The sequence below is a fragment of the Phocoena sinus genome, chromosome 2 (assembly GCF_008692025.1).
Source record: "Phocoena sinus isolate mPhoSin1 chromosome 2, mPhoSin1.pri, whole genome shotgun sequence".
NCBI lineage: Eukaryota > Metazoa > Chordata > Mammalia > Artiodactyla > Phocoenidae > Phocoena > Phocoena sinus.
Genome location: NC_045764.1, coordinates 175,045,938 through 175,064,910, shown reverse-complemented (window position 1 = coordinate 175,064,910; position 18,973 = coordinate 175,045,938). Strand labels below are relative to the sequence as shown.

At 50.4% G+C, this 18,973-nt stretch overlaps 1 protein-coding gene across 4 annotated transcripts in view; it reads right to left on the bottom strand.

Annotated features, from left to right (window-relative positions):
* PPP2R5C (protein phosphatase 2 regulatory subunit B'gamma) overlaps window positions 1–13,069 on the bottom strand; it is a 142,666-nt gene extending 129,597 nt beyond the window's left edge. For 2 of the 4 annotated variants that reach the window (XM_032618809.1, XM_032618834.1), the window contains exons 1-2: window positions 12,987–13,069; window positions 11,980–12,045 (exon numbers count right to left, since the gene is read on the bottom strand). In XM_032618809.1, the coding sequence (XP_032474700.1) occupies window positions 11,980–12,045; window positions 12,987–13,013 (93 nt within the window). In that variant the 5' untranslated portion in view covers window positions 13,014–13,069. The remainder of the gene's footprint in view (window positions 1–11,979; window positions 12,046–12,986) is intronic. The other 2 variants (XM_032618817.1, XM_032618851.1) reach the window with 1 other exon arrangement.
* Between the last annotated feature and the right edge of the window lie 5,904 nt (window positions 13,070–18,973).

The window sequence follows — 18,973 nt, the reverse complement described above, 5'->3', positions numbered from 1 at the left end:
GAAAGCCCTAGCGGTTACTCCACAGTCTCAAACAGCCCCTCCTAGAAGACGTACTCCTTTCCAATGTTGTTACATACACACACGTCCTGCACACTAAAGTCCGTTTCCTTTTTATTCTCCTGTAATGCCGAACCCAGTGCTATACACATAATGACCGTGACAAACAGCTGGGTACAGACACGAGCAAAAACAACACCGCTGCTCCTACCCAGACAGGAGAACGGACTGTGCGTCTTACCGAAAGCAGCTTTTTGCACTAGGACTGGGTGATCTGGCCAATACACGGAGCAGACCGAGTCCAGGGGTATCGACAGCCACCACAGGGCGCACGCTGAGGTAAGGCTTCCAACGTCCGGGACAACACAGTTACCCGAACGCCTGCCGCCTCTCCCTCTGGCCTCCCTCCAGAGCGCTCTCCTCGGGACGGGACGGGCAGAGTGAGCGTCTAGCAAAGAAAACCTGGCTCCATCACCCCCTCCACCTTAAGGGCTGTCTCCAAACTCCACCTCCCTGCTCGGGCTGGGCCTGGCGGCCCGCTCTCCACGCTCAGGTCCTGGCGAGGCCCTCCCCGCTGCCCAGGAGTCGCTCCTGGCCCCCTCGGCTGTAACTCCGTCCCTCTGCCAACCCCGAGGGGACGCCCCCGCACAGGGACCCGTAGCTGGGGGTGCGGGCCGGTTCCCTGAGGGACACGGGGCTGCCCGGGTCCCGACAGCAGGCTGAGGCGCCTGCGAGGTCTGAGGGCTGCTCTGAGGACGTGCGAAGACCCGAAGGGGAGGAGCTCTACATGTGGGTGTGCGCGCGCGCGCACGTGTGTATGTGCGTGTGCGCGCGCGCGGCACTGAGAGCCCGCGTGCAGGCGGGGCGAGGCCGAGGCTGGCGCGGCCCCAGGCGCCCAAGCTACGGAGCTCCCCTCTATATGAAGGAGCTGGAAGCCATGGAGAGCGTTCGGGCTGGGCGATGACACAAAAAGCTTTCCCTTTTTAAAAGGCCCTCAGGCTCAGGTGTGGAAGCCGAAGGGCCCAGAAGAAGGCTTTTCTGGTTGTCTAGACAGGAGGTCAAGACCCGGAAGCGGAGGCGCGTGGGCGGGGGGGGGGGGGGGGGGGGGTGTTGTCTCTGGGAACCCGGGCTCCCGCAGATGGCGGATGGTGGGACGAGTCACCGATGTGGCAGGGAAAACGAGTAGAAATAAGCCCAACTGTGAAGGGGCTGCGGCTGCGGCACCCGGGTGGCGATTCCACACGAACGAGGCGAGGAGTCGGAACTCAACGCATCTCCCGCTCCCTCCACGGCTGCTTTATCTGTATCACAGTAACCAGTAGCTGAAACCCCATAGCGGCATGCCTTTCCATCAAAGCAGTGTGGTACTGGCCTAAGGACAGACATGCAGATAGATGGATGGAACAGAATTAAGAGCCAAGACCACTCAGTGGGAAAAGAACAGTCTCTTCAACCAGTGACGCTGGGACAGCTGGGTAACCACGTGCAAAAGAATGAAATGGGGGGGGGAATCCCTACCTCACACATAAACAAAAATTATAAACAAAAATTAAAACAGCTCAATGACCAGTCATATTCACGACCTAAATTTAAGAGCTAAAACCATAAAACTCTTAAGAGAATACAGAGGTAAATCTTCATGACCTTGGATTTGACAGTGGTTTCTTAGACATAACACCAGAGGCACAAGCAACGAAAGAAAAAACGTAAATTGGACTTAATACAAATTTAAAACTTTTGTGCATCAAAAAGACACACACACACAAAGACACAAAAGACACTTTTTATTAAGAAAGTGAAAAGACAATCCATGGAATGGGAGAAAATATCTGCGAGTTTTGTAATAAGGGTCTAGTACCCAGAATGTACAGGCAATATCAGAGATACTGGAGGAATTCCAGGTCCTGCTCCAGACCACGGCAATAAAGCAAACATCACAATGAAGCAGTCACATGAAGTGTTTGGTTTCCTAGGGCATATAAAAGTCATGTTTACACTATACTGTAGTCTATTAAGTGTGCAATAGCATTACGTCTAAAACAATGTACACACCGTAATTTAAAATACTTTATTGCTAAAAAATGCCAACCATCCTCTGACAGCACCGGGTTGTCACAAACCTTCAATTTTTAAAAAAAAACAGTATCTGCAAAGTACAACAAAGTGAAGTGCAATAAAACAAGGCATGCCTGCGTTAAGAACTCCAACAACAGAAAGACAAACACCCATTTAAAAAACTGGCAAAGGGGGCTTTCCCGGTGGCGCAGTGGTTAAGAATCCGCCTGCCAATGCAGGGCACACAGGTTTGAGCCCTGGTGCGGGAAGATCCCACATGCCGTGGAGCAACTAAGCCTGTGCGCCACAACTACTGAGCCTGCGCTCTAGAGCCCGCGGGCCACAACTACTGAAGCCCGCGCGCCTAGAGCCCGTGCTCCGCAACAAGAGAAGCCACTGCAATGAGAAGCCCATGCACTGCAACGAAATGTAGCCCCCACTTGCCACAACTAGAGAAAGCCCGTGCGCAGCACCAAAGACCCAGTGCATCCGGGAAAAAAAAACCTGGCAAAGAACTTGAACAGACGTTTCTCTGAAGATATGGCCAATAAGCACATGAAAAGATGCTCAAGATCTTTAGCCATTAGGCAAAATGCAAATGAAAACCACGATGGCATAACACTTCACACCCACTAGGGTGGCTATAATTTAAAAAAAAAGAAAAAAAGGAAAACAAGTGTTAGGGAGGATGTGGAGAAATTGGAAACACTAGTGCACACAGCACTCACCGAAAGCAAACTGCTTGAGGGCAGGGGCCCTGCTGTGTCCTGTGCTGAATCCCCAGCACCTGCGATGGCGCTCAGCACATAGTAGGACCTCAGAACGTACCTGCTGGATGACTATGAGTGAGTGAATCTACTGAAGGGAAAGCCTGCAACGTGAAAGAGAATGACCATTCAACCGGCCAGTCGGGGCGACAGACTTTCTGTCATAGAACCACAGCCCAGTTTGTCCGTAACCTCGCGGAGAAGGCCCCAGCGCAGGCCAACAGTGCTGTGACTTACTGGAAGCCTCAGCTGGCCATACCCTGGCACTACGCCAAGGTCAAGCTGGCTGCTCCAACCCCTGCTGAGATCCCTACAGCTATTCAGAGCTTGAAAAACATTGTCAGTGGTGCTCAAACCGGTAGCTTCAAACAGCTCTCAGTTAAGGAAGCTCTGCTGAATGGTTTGGTGGCCACTGAGGTGTGGATGTGGTTTCATGTGTGGCATCATTGGCTATGATGTTTGAAGACCAACCTTTCACATGTGATTATATTTGCTTTATTATTTCAGTGTTCTCGGACCATGTATGAGCAGACTGTTTTTTGAATAAGATAAGGCAATGTGTCAAAAAAAAAAAAAAAAGGAAGGAAGGAAGGAAGGAGGAATGAAGTCAGGGAGGGAGGGAGGGAGGAAAGAAAGAAAGGAAGGAAGGAAGGAAGGGAGGGAGGGAGAAGGAGAAAGGCCAGATGAAGGGAGGAAGATGACTCTGGGAGAGAGAATGTTCCCTCCCACTACAGAGCCCATCCTCTCCCTCTGACCACACCGTACTGCTTCCGGTGCGATCCGGAGCAAACCAGAACAGTCCAGAGAGGTTTGCTCTGTGATGCAGGGCTCAGAGTGGATCAAGTGAAATGAGAAAGTACAGACTTCGCACTACTTTCTTTTTTAAACCATGTGTGTTCTGACCCCTGCACCCCGCACCCACCCCCCCCCCCCCCCCCCCCCGCCGCTGTAAAGATAGATGTCTAAAAAGAAAGACGAAGATGAGAAGCAGACAAGGTGGCTGTCTCCCTGGGGCCTCTCTGGGTCCACTCCTGTGGGGACTGGCGTGGCCTCCTCTGTGTTTCTGGTGTGGGTCTTTAGAACGTAGGCGGGTCCTGGACCAAGTGGTAAGCAGGGCCTCCTTCCCACCTCACCACCAAAGCCCCTTCTCACCTGTTTCTTTACCCGATTTTACCCATTTCCTTCTCTTTTGCCAATTTATGTCTTTTCTCTTAAATTTAATCTTAAATTTGATATTTCATATTAAGAAGAGTGACAGCTAACAAAGTTAAGTTCAGTGCGCTCACATTAGAGTTATTTTGGAAGCTACTGCTAGGGTCTAAGGCAGCTCTGTCCAGTAGAACTTTCTGTGAAGTGGGAAATGCTCCCTATCTACTGTCCAGCAGGGGAGCCATTGGCCACGTGCGGCCACTGGGCACTTGCAATGTGGCTAGTGTGACCAAGGAACTGAATTTCTCAATCTAATGTATTTTTCATTAACTTAGACAGCCACGTGTGGCTAAAGGCTAACTAACCTCTTGGATGGCGCTGGTCCAGCACCTCAGAGCCGCCAGGTACCCACTGCACAAAACCAGCTTTAGGTTGGAGCTAACGGCCCTTTACAGCCATGCTCAAGTTCATCTTTAAAAAACACTTATGATAAAGGAAAACGCAAAGTCTTCCAACTAACAAAGATTTTCTTCCTCCCCCCCTTGGAGAGTTAAATTTCTAGGCCGGTTCTCTCACTCCCCCAGGTGGAGAAGACGAAGATGACACTGTCTCCGGCGTTTGGGAAGCAGCCCTTCCCAGCATCGGCTGTTCTCAAACCTGAGGGAGAAGCACGGCCCGGGGAGTCTCCGCTCCACACGACAGACTGACAGCAAGATGCAAGGCTGTTACCAAAATGCTGGGCCAAACCAGATGGCATCACTCCCTGACCTGGGCAGGTGCCCAACATTCAAGGAAACACTGAAGACTTTCTCGAGTTGCGATCTGTCAGAGGAATTTTCCCTGTGACTTAGGAAAACGTCCCCATGACATGCTGGTGCAGACTGACTCTCCCAGCTCCCCACACGCAGGTGGAAACCTCGCCACCACTGTGGGGCAGGGCTCAAGGCTTGCATTCGCTCGGAGCTGCTTCCACGAACTGGAACACTTTACATGATTTCACGTAAGTCGCTTGAAGGACTCTTTCTAGAATCACACATCACGTAATGGAGCTTTTATTTAAGAGGGACAGGGATGCTGACTGATCTTATCTGCCAGCTTACCTGCTACACACACGCCACATCCAACACACACTCAGGAACTCCACAATTTAATGGCGATCCTGTGTTTGCTTAGATGCTTTCAAACATCTGATTTCCTCACTCAAAGCTCCAGGTGGCTCTTTACAAGAATGTGCTCCATCTTGTCCCATCTATTCAGCGGCTACAAGTGTGACTGACTGGGGGCGGGGGGCAAGTTACTCCCAAGTCTCCTGAATGTCCAAGCTCGACAGATGTGACACTTCACAAGTAACAGAAAACAGTACTTCACGAGTAAGGACAATAGCATACTCCTTATCTTACCAGTGCTTGCACAGGACGAGAGACGCTCAAAACAAACCTCTCTCTCTCTCTCTCTCAGTATGTGTGTGTGTATATATATATATATATATATATATATATATATATATATATTACACACACACATATATTTCTGTGTGTGTACATACACACACAACTTATAAATATGTATTATGTTCTGCTAAGAAATACTCCCAAAATAAAATTAAAATAAGAAAGACAGGGACTTCCCTGGTGGTCCAGTCTTTAAGAATCCACCTTCCAATGCAGGAGACGCAGGTTTGATCCCTGGTCGGGGAACTGAGATCCCTCATGCCACGGAGCAACTAAGCCCGTGCACTCTGGACCCGCGGGCCACAACTGGAGAGCCTGCAGGCCACAACTAAGACCCGAAGCAGCCAAATAATAAATATTAAAAAAAAAAGATAAAGTACCAAAGATCATATGGAAACCTTGTATTTACATGGAAACCCTATTTTGAAATGCTTTAATTAGAATAAGGTCTCATGACACTATGCTTTTTACTACTGACCTCTGGTCGTACATAAAAGCAAACGAAAAACAAAAATAAACTACAGTTGACCCTTAACCAGCATGGGTTTGAACTGCACGGGTCCACTGAGACATGGCTTTTTTTCAGTAAATACGTAGTACACTACTACATGGTCCGAGGTTAGTTGAACCCCTGGATGTAGAGCCACAGATACGGAGGGACCATGGATATGAAGGACCAACTCTAAGTTATACTGGAAGTTTTGACTGTGCAAACGGTTGGCACCCCTAACCCCCATGTTATCCAAGGGTCAGCTGCAGTCTTCTTAAATTTTACAAAAAAAGTTAGAAACATTAGGAAAAGACCTAATACTATAATCTTCTGCTTTGGTATAATGCTATTTATTTGAAACAAATTACAATGAATGAAAATTCTGCATTAAAATTCCCTTAGAGGATCAAAGAGGTGATAAAGCAATAAGCCTCTTAACGAGAGATTTTTTTTTTCTTTCAAATTTACAGTATCAGAAAAAAAAACAGCAAGCTGATTGATTTGAAGCTCTCCTTCTTCCTGAGCACTTTCAAAAGCACCAACAAATACCTCTTGACGCCAGGCCCTAATATGTACGGCATATTAGTGCAAAGACGAATCAAGTTAAAGTGCTGTCCTCAAGGTCTCTGTCTAGTTAGGGAGGCAAATCACAGGGAAATAAAAGTTGTCCAAGGCACTATACATAATAAAATAGTTGGTGCAGCAAATGATTGCTATTCAAACTGAAAATATGGAAAAAATACGCTCCAAGATGGTGAGATAAACCTTCCTTTAAACTTTAGAAAAAATGAACTTGAGTTGGAGCTAAAAAGATGAAAGGATACAGATAAGCAAGAAAGAGGATGGGAAAAAGTATTCTACAACAGTTCTCAAAGTGGGGTCCCTTAGGCCCCTTCTGGGATCTACTATTTTTATGATAACACCAAGACATGCTTTGCCTTTATAACCATTGTTATGTTGATTTTTCACAGGCTACCAGAGATGTGGTATCAAAACAGACTGAACGCAGGCGCAGACTTGAGAGGCCAGCTGTCTTTTATTAAGCCAGACATTAAAGAGATTTGCAAAAATATAGAGCAATGCCATTTTTTCCGTGAACTTTTGTAAATAGTTTTCTCATAAAAAGACTCTAGGGCTTCCCTGGTGGCGCAGTGGTTGAGAGTCCGCCTGCCAATGCAGGGGACGCGGGTTCTTGCCCCGGTCCGGGAGGATCCCACACGCCGCGGAGCGGCTGGGCCCGTGAGCCATGGCCGCTGGGCCTGTGCGTCCGGAGCCTGTGCTCTGCGACGGGAGAGGCCGCAGCAGTGAGAGGCCCGCGTACCAAAAAAAAAAAGACTCTATTTATGTTAACATGTAATGGGTGTGTTATTAGATGAATTAATGCCTATTTAAAATTTTTCAATTTTAGTTTCTAATATGAAAAACACCTGAAAGCTACAGCCCACCTAGATCAGAGCTCTTTGGGACCCTCATGAATTTTGATGTCCCTTTTGTTTCAGCAGCACTGCTCTTCTCATGAACACGTGCCAGGCATGATTTGCAAGCAAATGCACATGCTCTGTGGAGGGATCTTTCTAAGCAGTGGTTGCAACATGGGGCCATTTTGCCCTCCAGGAGACACTGGGCAACGTCGAGAGGCACTTTTGGTTGTCACCACTGGAGGGGACGGGGAGCTACTGGCATCTAGTGGGGCTGACCAAGGATGCTGGGGAACATGCACAGGACCACAGGGCGGCCCCACAGGGAACACCTGGCCATGGTGCTGAGGGTGGGCTGCCGCTCAAGGGCAGCGGTGTCACCCATGGGAGACACTCAGGGCCTACCAAGCGGCCAGCTTGTAGCGCAGGGCAGGAGTGGGCGCCAAAGAGGGGGCGGCTCAGGGAAGCCTCACTCCCCTGAGGACAGTGAGGTCACGGCACCTCCGGACCCCAAGTCCTTCCAGTCAGCAGCGGACTGTCCTCTCTGCAGAGCCATCCTTCCTGAACGCCGTGGCTCTAAGCAAAGATGACGCGGACTGATTGCAAGAATGGCAATTAAAAGCAGGGAACTCCCATTTCCTATAAAATAATTACGTAAGAATTTCAAAAAAGTTTTTTTTTTTTTTTTTTGGCTGCGTGGCATGCGGGATTAGTTCCCCGACCAGGGATTGAACTAGCGCAGAGTGAACCACTGGACCGCCAGGGAAGTCCCACCACAAAAGTTCTTAAAGTACTATTCCTCTCTGCGTTTCACCGGAGTCCAGTTTAGGGTTGTACTAGAAAAAGTCGGGAAGAGAACGATGGAAAAAGCGGCATGGGAGGCCCCCAGTGAGAGCCTGAGCTCAGAATTCAGCCTCCAGACAGAGGCTTTTGGTGTTTGGGGACAGGAGTCGGGGACTCTCTTCTCGGGAAGGGACAGTCATGGCCGCCTCCCCAGAAAACCCACACAGCAACACAACCACTTCCTTGTCCTCCTCCAACTCACTCAGCTTAAAACGCCTGCTACAGAGTCACATGACTGGAGAGTCAAAAAATGTTTCATGGAAAGGTGTCTTTCATAAAAACGTTATTCCCATTAACATGTAACGGGTGTTACTGTTATTACTAGATGAATTAGTAAATATTTCTAAAATCTCAGTTTAAATTTCTAGGACACAACTCCACCACCGACACCGATGAGACCCCAGCAAGACTTGGCTCCCTGTCTCCGGAACCCTGGGGGCAAGGGGCCAGGGGAATGTAAACGGATAGGTCATGAAGAGAAAGCAAAGTTATCACTAAAGGTAGAAGGGGTCAAAATAAGCTAACAAGTTGGAGAGAGGATTGTTCAGCCTTCCTTTCAGCAACAGATATTACATAAGAGTTGCTGTAGAGACTTTCAAACAAAACTGAGCTGAAGCAGGATAAGTAAGACACACAACTGGAGAACAACACACAACGACCTTTAATGTGCTTACAACGAATCACTTTACAAAAAGCGCGAACACTTTTTAAAACGTAACTTTGGACACAGTACACAAATTAAAGTAACGGTATCAAAAACCACGGTTGCATGGTCTGATCCTCTAAAATGGACTTTGGGACTCTCTGAGCAATTTACTAGGATCCTAAATGTTCATCCAATGAGCCTAGCTACGTTTCTACAGACTTGAGTGTTGCGCTGAGAACAGCTGCTCAAAGATGAGCTCCCTCTGTCAATCTCCACGGTTTTCCAAGGTCAAGTTACCTGTGAGCCCATTTGCATCCTCACTCCTTAAAAGTGTGCTATGAAATAAACCAGCAGGATGTACTGGGCGGAAACAGATTCCCAGGACACGTATGGATAAGCAGATCAAACATTAAACATTCTATGGGAAAGAGAAAAAAAGCAAAGAAAGATGTTCCAATACACATCGTTCAAGGAATAGGAATTTCTACCAAGAGACAAAAGTTGTGCAGCAGCAGTTACGACTCTTGATGGTGTTCTGTTACATGGGAAGACATATCCTGCCAGGTATCTTGCAGGGAAAACTTTCAAGAGAGGTCACGCCTAATCTATCCCATAAACTTAAAAATGGCCAAACCTGAAACTCACCGAGTCGTTTTAGGGCAGGGGAAACAGGGCCACAGAAGTTAGGTGCCATCGTTTACGGCCATCAGGAGTCAGCATTTTATTCACTAAGCCCCTGGCTGAAGCACTCTATCCGTTACTGCAGGACTTCCTGCTAAAAACCCACGCCACCAAATGTCCCCCTGTTCTAACCACAAAGTGGTCTGCAATGTTGGCCACCTGCTCCTTTGTTTTCCTTGAGGCCAGATTATCACCGGCCAGGACTTCTGTGTAAGGACCTTCCCCACATTTGAAGGGGTGTATTATTTAAGTCAACCACAGGCCAAGTTCTTTAACGTTTTCTCTGTTGGGATTACTTCTCTGCCCTGGATGAGCACCTACTCTGCACCTTTCGGGCTGGGCAGCCCTGGATGTGCTAACTGTCCTAACAGAGGGGTGTCCACAGGGTAACCTGAACCAATGCTGACTGTGAAGGTGACGTGACATCAGAAAGGTGTGAAAAGCAGCGTAGGAACTGCAGACCTATGTCAACGGTTCAGGTTAAAATATTCGAGTTCAGAGTAGTATCAGCAGACAGGAGAGGAAGCGAGTGTGTGTAATGGTCTAATTCACCTGCGTGAGTCCATCACACTTGGTAAGGGGGTGGGACTAGAAATGAAGAACAGAGAGGAACACTGAGGTGAGAGAGACAGTGGAAAAGCAATGGTCAACTCCAAGTTCAAAGGAACAGAAGTGCCTCAATTTGTGCGCCTACAAAATATACACAGTGATCTGCCAACTGTCATGTTAATATGCCATGTTGCCTCTGGGATCCTTAGGAGGAAGTAGTGAAGGGCCCAACATTTCAGTATTTTTCAGTGGTAATTTCAAGCTCTGTAGCTCCAGCTCTTAGTAGCGCTAGAAAAAATACAAAAAGACAAGTGGGGCATCACACTCAAGACACTGCAGGCCACACCTCAAGAATCTAGGGCAACTGACCATCTAAGAACCCAAAATCCACCTTAAACACACATTTTCCTTATCATTGGCTTTGGTATCTTTGAGTTACTGAGAGGTTTTCTTCAGATTCAAACTTAACATTTTCCCATCCTTACAGCCAGGTTCTTTCCACTAAAACAGGAATAAATGAAACATACACGCTGATTTTTGTGTGTGTGACACGCGCAGTGAGAGACAGGTATGTGAGCAAGAAAGGTTTGGGGGGCACTAGAAAGTCTAAGCAGTTTTAATGCAAGATCGATAAACCAAAAAAGGGAAAAGAAAAGGCATACACCCTTGCGCAACCACTAAATTTCATTTAAATCAATTTAGTCAAAAGAGGGACAGGGAAGTAATCAAGTCAAATGCAAGAATGCCACAGTAAAACTTGACTGCCTGCTATAAAGAAAGGGCAGGGAAAGCCTGGCACAAAAATATTGATAATTAAGGAACCTTTCGGATTTCTGCTTTTTGCTTTGGGGAGGGCAACAGATTTGCTGGAATAAACCACCTCCTGAAGAGGAGGGAGGCTTAGAATGTACCAAATGATAAGGAAAAGATAACCTGGGGCTTAAAAAAAAAAAAAGAAAAAAAGGCTACTGCAGATAATGGTCCCTTAACTTATCTGCCAGACAGAACTGAACTCTACTCTAATTTGGCTTCTGGGAAAGGGTCTGACACTTGTAAATTACTGTCATCTGTGATAAGACGAAGGACTTCAACAATCCAGCTCTGGAGAACTATGACACCAAATTAAGCAGCTTCTCTGCTACCAGTGATTCAAAAGGGCCTATTAGCTCTGCCTGGGTCCATGCAGCTCCTAGACCCGTAGCCCAAGGTGCTCCAATTCAACAACTAGTCACAAGGAAGAAAAGGCAAAGCCAAGCGCTGGCTCTGCGAATGCTATCAAAGCCCAATCCCACCAGGTAGACACAATCCTCATGGAGCATCCCAGCTGTTTCCTCAATGAGCCCAAAGGCAAGAAGCAAAAGTGGTCAGAATTGGCCACTACAAAGAAAAAAAATGTGAAAGATGATAGAAGATTGCACAAAGATAGCAAAGCTAGATAAGCCAAAATATACCAACATGGTTGGGGAAAGAGGCTAAGGGGAACAGACATCAACAGAGAAAAGCACAGGGCACGAGCAGCAGACACTGCATCCAGGAAAGCAAGGGTGACAGGAGCAAGAGGCTGAGCTGCTGAGAGACAGACCCGGCCCCTTGTAAAGGAAGAGGGAGGATGGGAAAACCAACAGGAACTTGAACAACTCCAGTATGAGAGAGCCCCTGAAACCCGTCTCCACAGGAGGGCTGCTAGATTTGAGATTTGGGGGGTGGGGGATGAACTTAAAAATACTAGCAGCACAGATACGCACAACTTTCATTAAAACATTCCTATTTCCCCGAAGGCGAACTAAAATGGAGGGTTATGAAAGACACCAGAAAAAAATCTCATACAGGGAAACATTTTAGAAGACCCTAGGTTTTCTCGCCCTCATTTTTTCTACCCTAAGTTAAAAGGTGTTCATGAAAAAATGGAAAGAGAATATTTAAGAATAGTTACCTCTGATTCTATTATGTCTTGTCCTTCTTTTGAACTTTTTCCACTTTTCCCTGCTTTTGGCGATTCCTGGGAAACATAAAGCAGAATCAATTAGGCTTCTCAATGTTTAGACTGCTAAACATCAGATAAACCAAAATGCAGTTTTACAAATAGTTATACAATTTAACAATGACTTTTGATAGTTTTAATCAATACCATCAAGAAATTCTACATCGTATGGTTTAGAGATACAATATTGTGATGTGACACCCACCCACCCAAATTCAGATTCTCCTTGTTTTCTTCGTCTGCATTATCTGGCACTGACAACTTTAAGCAGAAACAGGTAAACCCACATTTATACAGCGCTCTCAGCATCTTGAAAGATCCACACCACATCCCTTTTTTTCCTTCCCACCCTAAACCCTGGGAGCGAGGATTTCTGGGGTGATTCTGAAACGCTACAGAGCTCCACCTGAAGCAAAAACATAACCCCCCCCCCAAAATGCAAACGCAGCACGCTCGCATGCCTCGCCGCCGCCGCCACCCAGGATAATAATAGTATTTCAGAGCCCCAGAGCGTCCCTCCGGAAGGCAGATGATTCTTCCTAAGCCTTAAACGGAGTCCGTTCGCTACCCATCTCCCCGGCCGGGGGTCCCTGATAGGCGCCTGCACCCTCACCCCTGGAGCCCCTGCCCAGGCGTCTGCGAGGCTGGGTCAACCACCTGCGCGGCCCCACCTGCCCCCTCACGCCCACCGCGCGCGCTGCCCCGGGGCGGGCACCCACGCCGCCCCCCACCTTGGCCGCCACCAGGGCCATCAGGACCCCCGTCCCGGCCTGGGCTCCGCGGCCCCGGCGCGACCCGCCGCCCCCGGCCCCCACCCCGGGAGGGGGCAGAGAGCGCCCCCGCTCTCGCAGCACCCCTGAGCCCAGCCGAGCCCCGCTCCCGGGCAGTTCCCCGCCGCCCTCCGCGCGGTCCCTTGCCCTCCCCGCCCGGCCAGTCCAGCGGCGCGGGACCCGACTCACTTTCTCCTTCTTGTTTTTATTCGGCATGGCTGGTGCGGACCACCGCCGCCGCTCCCGCCGCCTGCCCCCCGCAGCAGCAGCTCCCCCGCCCCGGCCGTGGCGCCCCCCCGGCCGCCGCCGCCGCCGCCGCCCGGGGACTGAATCGTTCGCTCGCTCACGGTTCTCCTTTCCCAGGCTCGCGGCGGCGGCGGCGGCGGCGGCGGCGGCGGCGGCGGCGGCGGCGGCGGCGGCGGCGGCGGCGGCGGCGGCGGCGGCGGCGGCGGCGGCGGCGGCGGCGGCGGCGGCGGCGGCGGCGGCGGCTCCCCGCCCCTCCCCCGGCCCAGCCCGGCCCGGCCCTCCTCTCCACCTCCCCCTTCGCTCCCCAGCCCTCCGCGCTCCGCCCCTAGCCCGCGGTCCCGCCCCTGCACTGCCCGCGCCGCCCCCGCGCCGGCCCCGCCCCACCGCCCTCCAGACGCCCCGCCATTGGCCGAGGCGCCCTCACGTGCCCTAACGCTCTCCTGTATCCCCGCCCCTGCGCGGCCTCGATGTACCCCGGCGCGCTCCGGCTGGAGTCGGTCTCAGGCGGGGTGGCGGGGGCGGTGGCGGCTGAGTGAGCCGAGCCGAGTTGGGGGAGGGAACCTGGAGCTGCAAACTGAGGCGACAGACCGGGGACCGCTGTGGAGGTTCGGGACGGAGAGAGCAGGGGGCAAGTGAGGCGTGGAACAGGCACGTTTGAAACGGATGGCTACAACTTCTGCAGCCGGCGGGGCGCGAACGCCGACCTCTGGCCTCGTACCCTTGCCGCCGCGGCGCTTGCCGAGCTCGAAAGTGCCCGGTAGCGGCTGAAGAGGCCAGTCAGCCACGCGAGCGGCGGTTTCACGGGCTCCCGCTGGGCCCCACCTACTGAGGCTGCCCCGCCTCCTCCTCCGTCGGCCCCGCCCCCGATGTCCGGCCCGCCCTCCGAGGCCCGCCTCCGCCTTGTTGGCCCCGCCCCGCAGATCGGGCTCCAGCTTCGCCAATGGGATTTTATTTTCTTCTTTATTTTGGTTTGATCATAAACCATGTGAGGAAACTTCTGCATCATGACCAGGAGTCACGTGATTTCCTTCGCCTCGCTCATAGCTCTGGGGAGATGAGTTTTCCAAGGAAAGAAGGCTAACTGTTGGATACACTACTTCCACAGTCTGTCTAGTGCAGAGATACATTAGGTGTTAAGGCTCCCAACAGTGAGCGGATTTCACATGCGGGAAGCACTGGTGTCTCACCCGTGATGATTAGGTGCTGAGTCTTACTGGGCACTTAGAAACCACTGTGTTCTCTTAGGCCCCAGTTTTCACTCCTGAAAGGCGCCAGGCAAAGCAGTTCCATTATTCTGTGTGGCTCTGCCATGGGAAAGCTAAAAGAAGAAAAAAAAGATCTAAAGTGAGTAGTGTCGTGTGAGGTCCTGAAAGTGAGTTGTGCCTGCAAGGTGTCTGAATGTGTGCTTTTAGAAGAATATCCTCAGGTAAACTGCACAGGCTCAAACAGCTGTTTCTGCAGAAGAAACGGTTTTTGATTAGTCTTTTAAGTGGGTTAATAGTTTCTCCAAAACAAATAGTGAAAAATTGTGGGGGGCGGGGGGGGTAGAGCAATGCTTCTAGTTAATAACATTTCATTTTTTTTTTTTTTTTTTTTTTTTTTGCAGTACGCGGGCCTCTCACTGCTGTGGCCTTTCCCGTTGCAGAGCACAGGCTCCGGACGCGCAGGCCCAGCGGCCATGGCTCACGGGCCCAGCCGCTCCGCGGCATGTGGGATCCTCCCGGACCGGGGCACGAACCCGCGTCCCCTGCATCGGCAGGCGGACTCTCAACCACTACGCCGCCAGGGAAGCCCAACATTTCATTTTTAAAATAAAATATATGCTGACAATTTAATAAACCCAGTATAAGTCTGTATCAAAAAGGATAATTCTGAAACTATTAGTTTATGACCATGGAGCTCTAAGGGGGCTCAGGGGCTTCCCTGAGACAAGTTTATGCCACCAGTATCCATTCATTCAACAAACATTTGTTGGATGCCCACTATGTGCAAAGCCCAGTGCAAGGGATTCTGTGGGGAGACAAGGCACGACCCTTGTCCTCAAGCACTCCACGTCCTTGGGGTGGAAACAAGAAAGTCAGCAATCACAAGGCGTGACGTGCGACATGACAAGTCTACAAGGTCTGGAGTGAGAGTGGTCTGGCTCATAAGCGTGAAAGAACACAGGAGTATTCTGTTATGGCCGGAGTTGAGAGTGAAGGAACGAAGACTTCCGATTAAGACTAGTACTCCTTCGCGAGAAACTGGACTTTGTTTTTGACTCTGGTTCGGGGTCACTGAAGGATACTAAGCTGGGGAGTGACTTGTGCCTTGTGCTTTAGAAGACACTGTGGCAGGAATGTTGGGGGAGGAGAACAACCAGGATCTAATTATGGTCCAGATGCCTGCCAGCGAGGCATCTCTGTGGCAATAACAGGAGGAAGGATCAGAAATACCCCGGAGGCCGACTTGCTCGGGTGGGAGAGCCAGAATCGAAGATAAAAGGCTGATGCTCGAGTTTGTAGTTTGGGCAACGTCGTGATGAGGAAGGGCCACGAGTGGAAAGCAGGCTTTGGAGGGAATGTGATTTCAGTTTGGGGACATGTTGAGTTTGAGTTGCATCTGCAACACGCCGGTAGGGGTGTTTAGTTGGCAAATGGAGATGCAGATCTGACGCTCAGAGTGTCCGTGCATGTCGGGGTACGTATTTATCAGGTCGGTTTGAGTTTGAGGGAAAGTATAGGACAAGATACCAGAAAAGCTGCCTAGTTACCACCCAATGACCTTGACACCATAGCTACCAGAGAAATTGGAATCAACACCATCACCTGGCACATGTGTTCCTTAATGGCCACTGAACTGGTTTTCGTTTGTCCACGTTAGAGAGGGCCATCCCATAGCCAGTGTTAGCCAACAGTTAGTTACAGAACGTTCACAGGGGACCCTGGGTACCGCGCAGTGTCCTGGCTGCTGTGGCATTTACAGGAACGCTAAAGGTAGATGTAGCTCCTGCTCTCAAAAGAAGGGATTCAAAATAGGCTGTCAAAGGGACATAGAGGTGCTGTGCGTACGTTCCTACTCAACATTTGTGCATGTGTGTTGTGAGTGTGTGCACGTGTGCCTGAAGGTTACCTCTCCTGAGATGCCCCACCTTCCGCGTTCATAAAGACACTGCCCATACTCCGCAGAACCCCTTTTCTTCAGACTCCCCCGGCCCTTCTGGAACACCTCTCTGAGATGGCCCCTGGTAACCTAGACATGCTTTTTCCACATCCGGCTTCTCTGTACAGTGGATTGCTTCATTTGTGCCCCTGGGGTCTCTCTCAGGCTCAGAGAGGTCCCAGAGGACTTAGGTCTTTGGCTGCACTGCAGTCATCAGCCATAGGACCGCAGAGTCCTGCTGCCTCACTCGGGGCGGGGGTGGGGGGGTGGGGGTAGGCTGGTGCAGAAAAGCAGGGCAGAGAGAAGATGGCTCTGACCTGGAATCGGCCGTGGTGCCCCTTTGTGCGTCCACCCTCAGGAGTTCTTCCCGCTCTCTCACCTTCAAAGTCGTCTGTGACGCAGGGGCCTCACCCTCACCATCTCCTCTGAGGCTGGCCCCGCCTTGGTCCCGCCTGCCATGCTGCTGCTTTGGCCTCCCTGACCCAGAGCTCCCTCTGTCGGCTCTCTGGACATCAGCCTGAGTTTCTCATGTCCTTGCCCCTCTGGGCTCTCTGGGCATTGAGGTGGTCTTGCATACTTGGGCTTTCGGCTGAGCTTCCTGGGGGAGTGATCACGTCACAGGCATTCTGTGTTTCCCAGGGTCTAGTGTTTGTTGAAGAGACTGATTCCCCGGCTTCTGTGGTTTGGCTCATGGTCTCAGACTGTTGTACAACCTCCCACTGCCTCTCTTTGCGTGTTGTCTCCCCCTCAGCCTGGGGTATGCTTACAGGCCCTCTACTCTGCCCACCAGGCTCCCAGCCCGTGCTCCTCCCCTCTCCTGGCAAGGGCTGCCCATGGCCTGGACTGGACAGTAACTTCAAGGCTACCCCTCAGGCCTTCCCCACCCTAGGAGTTCAACTCAGGTACTCCCTTACCGTTTCCTCCCTTCATTTCCAGAGAATTGTCATTAAACGCTCATTTCTTGTTGAATCTGGATCTGTTTATTCATGAACTACAAGTTTTGGGGTTGTGGGGCGGGGAATCAGTTTCAGTCAGATTACACTAAAATGAAATATCTGTGTGGAGTGCTGACCACAGAGCCTGGCACATAACGAGCACTCCGTTCAGTTGCCACCAAGGGGACCATGATTTGATATGAGGTGCTGTTCAGTTCCGAGGATCCAAGGAAGCCCCCCAAAGTCACCAACTTAAGGCCCAAGGGCACCCAGAGTATTCCGTCAGACTAAGAAAAGCCTCTTACTTAGCCCCTGAAGAGCTTTGATAAGTGCCACGGGCCAGTTGGTCCCACCAGCTGGGAATAAATACCACCCAATTCTGCAGGGCATGCCTGGAGTACTTTCCCCAGGGAAGCCAAAAGGTGAGATATTTATGAAGATTCTAAAAACATAAAGTTTTGTAGATTGCTCTAAAACGATCTATGAAAGTCATATAAAGTTCTAAAAATATTTTAATAAATTTCATAACTAGTATCGAAGAAAAATGTGCAAACAACACAAAATATTTCACTTTCATGTAAATACAAGCCCTTTCTTTTTTCCTCCTAAGTCCCTAAGTCCAGTGGAGGAGATAAGACAGGACAGAAATAACCGGAGGTGGAGAGAGAAGAACACGGTAAGAGCATTAGAGACCCAGGATTTAGGAGGTTTCAGAGAGAGGAGGGGTGACGGGCACCGAACGCTTGCAGGAAGGCGAGGCGTTGGCGAGTAGCTGCAGCGTGCTCAGTGCTGAATTTGAGCTCTTGTCCTAAGTTTGGGGTTACTGGCTTTAACAGGGAGGAAAGAGATGGCTCTGTCAAGAAGGTCTAACTAGAAGTAAATGAATGAAGGATCTGTGTATTGAGACAGGCAGGGGCCAAGCAAAGGACTGAGAGAGCAAAGCACGGCTGGGGTGATGGCTTGGGAGCCGCCCCCATTCCTATGCCTGCCTGGGCAGAGGGAGGCCGTGGTGCTCCCAGAGCCCGCCAGAGTCACTGTCAGAGCCCTGTGTGCGGGGAGGGAGGCCGGGAGAGGGCCAGGGAACCAGTGATGTGTTCCTTGGATGTCCCGTTCCAGGGCATGGAGCAGGGCAAAGAAGGGTGTGTGTGTGTGCTTGCGGGGCTGGTGCTCTGGAGGGGCCTTAAGTGGACAAACCTTGTATTGCAGAGGAATGGGAGACTTGGAGTCAGAAGACTCAGGTTTATGTGTAGACTCCATGTGATCTTAGCTCAGACCCTCTAAACCAATGGTTCTCAAGAGGGGGTGATTCTGCCCCCCAGGGGACATCTGGCAATGTCTGTAGACAGTTTTGGTTGTCACAACTGGGTGGGGGGTGGGGGTGGGGTGGGGGGGTGCTACTGACATCTAGTGGTTAGAAGTCAGGGATGCTGCTAAACATCCTACAGTGAGCAGGGCAGCCCCACAAAAAAGAATCCTCCTTCCCCAAACGTCAACACTGCCAAGATGGAGAAACCACGGTCTACACCCACGTACGATGGATATGATGTAACCTGCCCTGCTCCCTCCATGGTTACTGTGAGCACCATAGGAGATAATGGGCTCAAACTGTGTCTACAGACTTCGTTGAAGAAGAAATTCTCCATCTGAACAGAACTCTACAGTTTGCTGAATGTACTTACACACACACACACGTTGTTGCCATCTTTCTGCCCTTTACACAGAGAAAGAGAAAACCTCAACTGCGCCTTAGAGAGATGAGAGCAACACCTTGCCTAGTGAGCAAAATTCCCTTCTAGGTAATGACTCTGTCCTGGGAGACCTGAAAAGACTGCCTTTCTGAACGAACCGTGACCC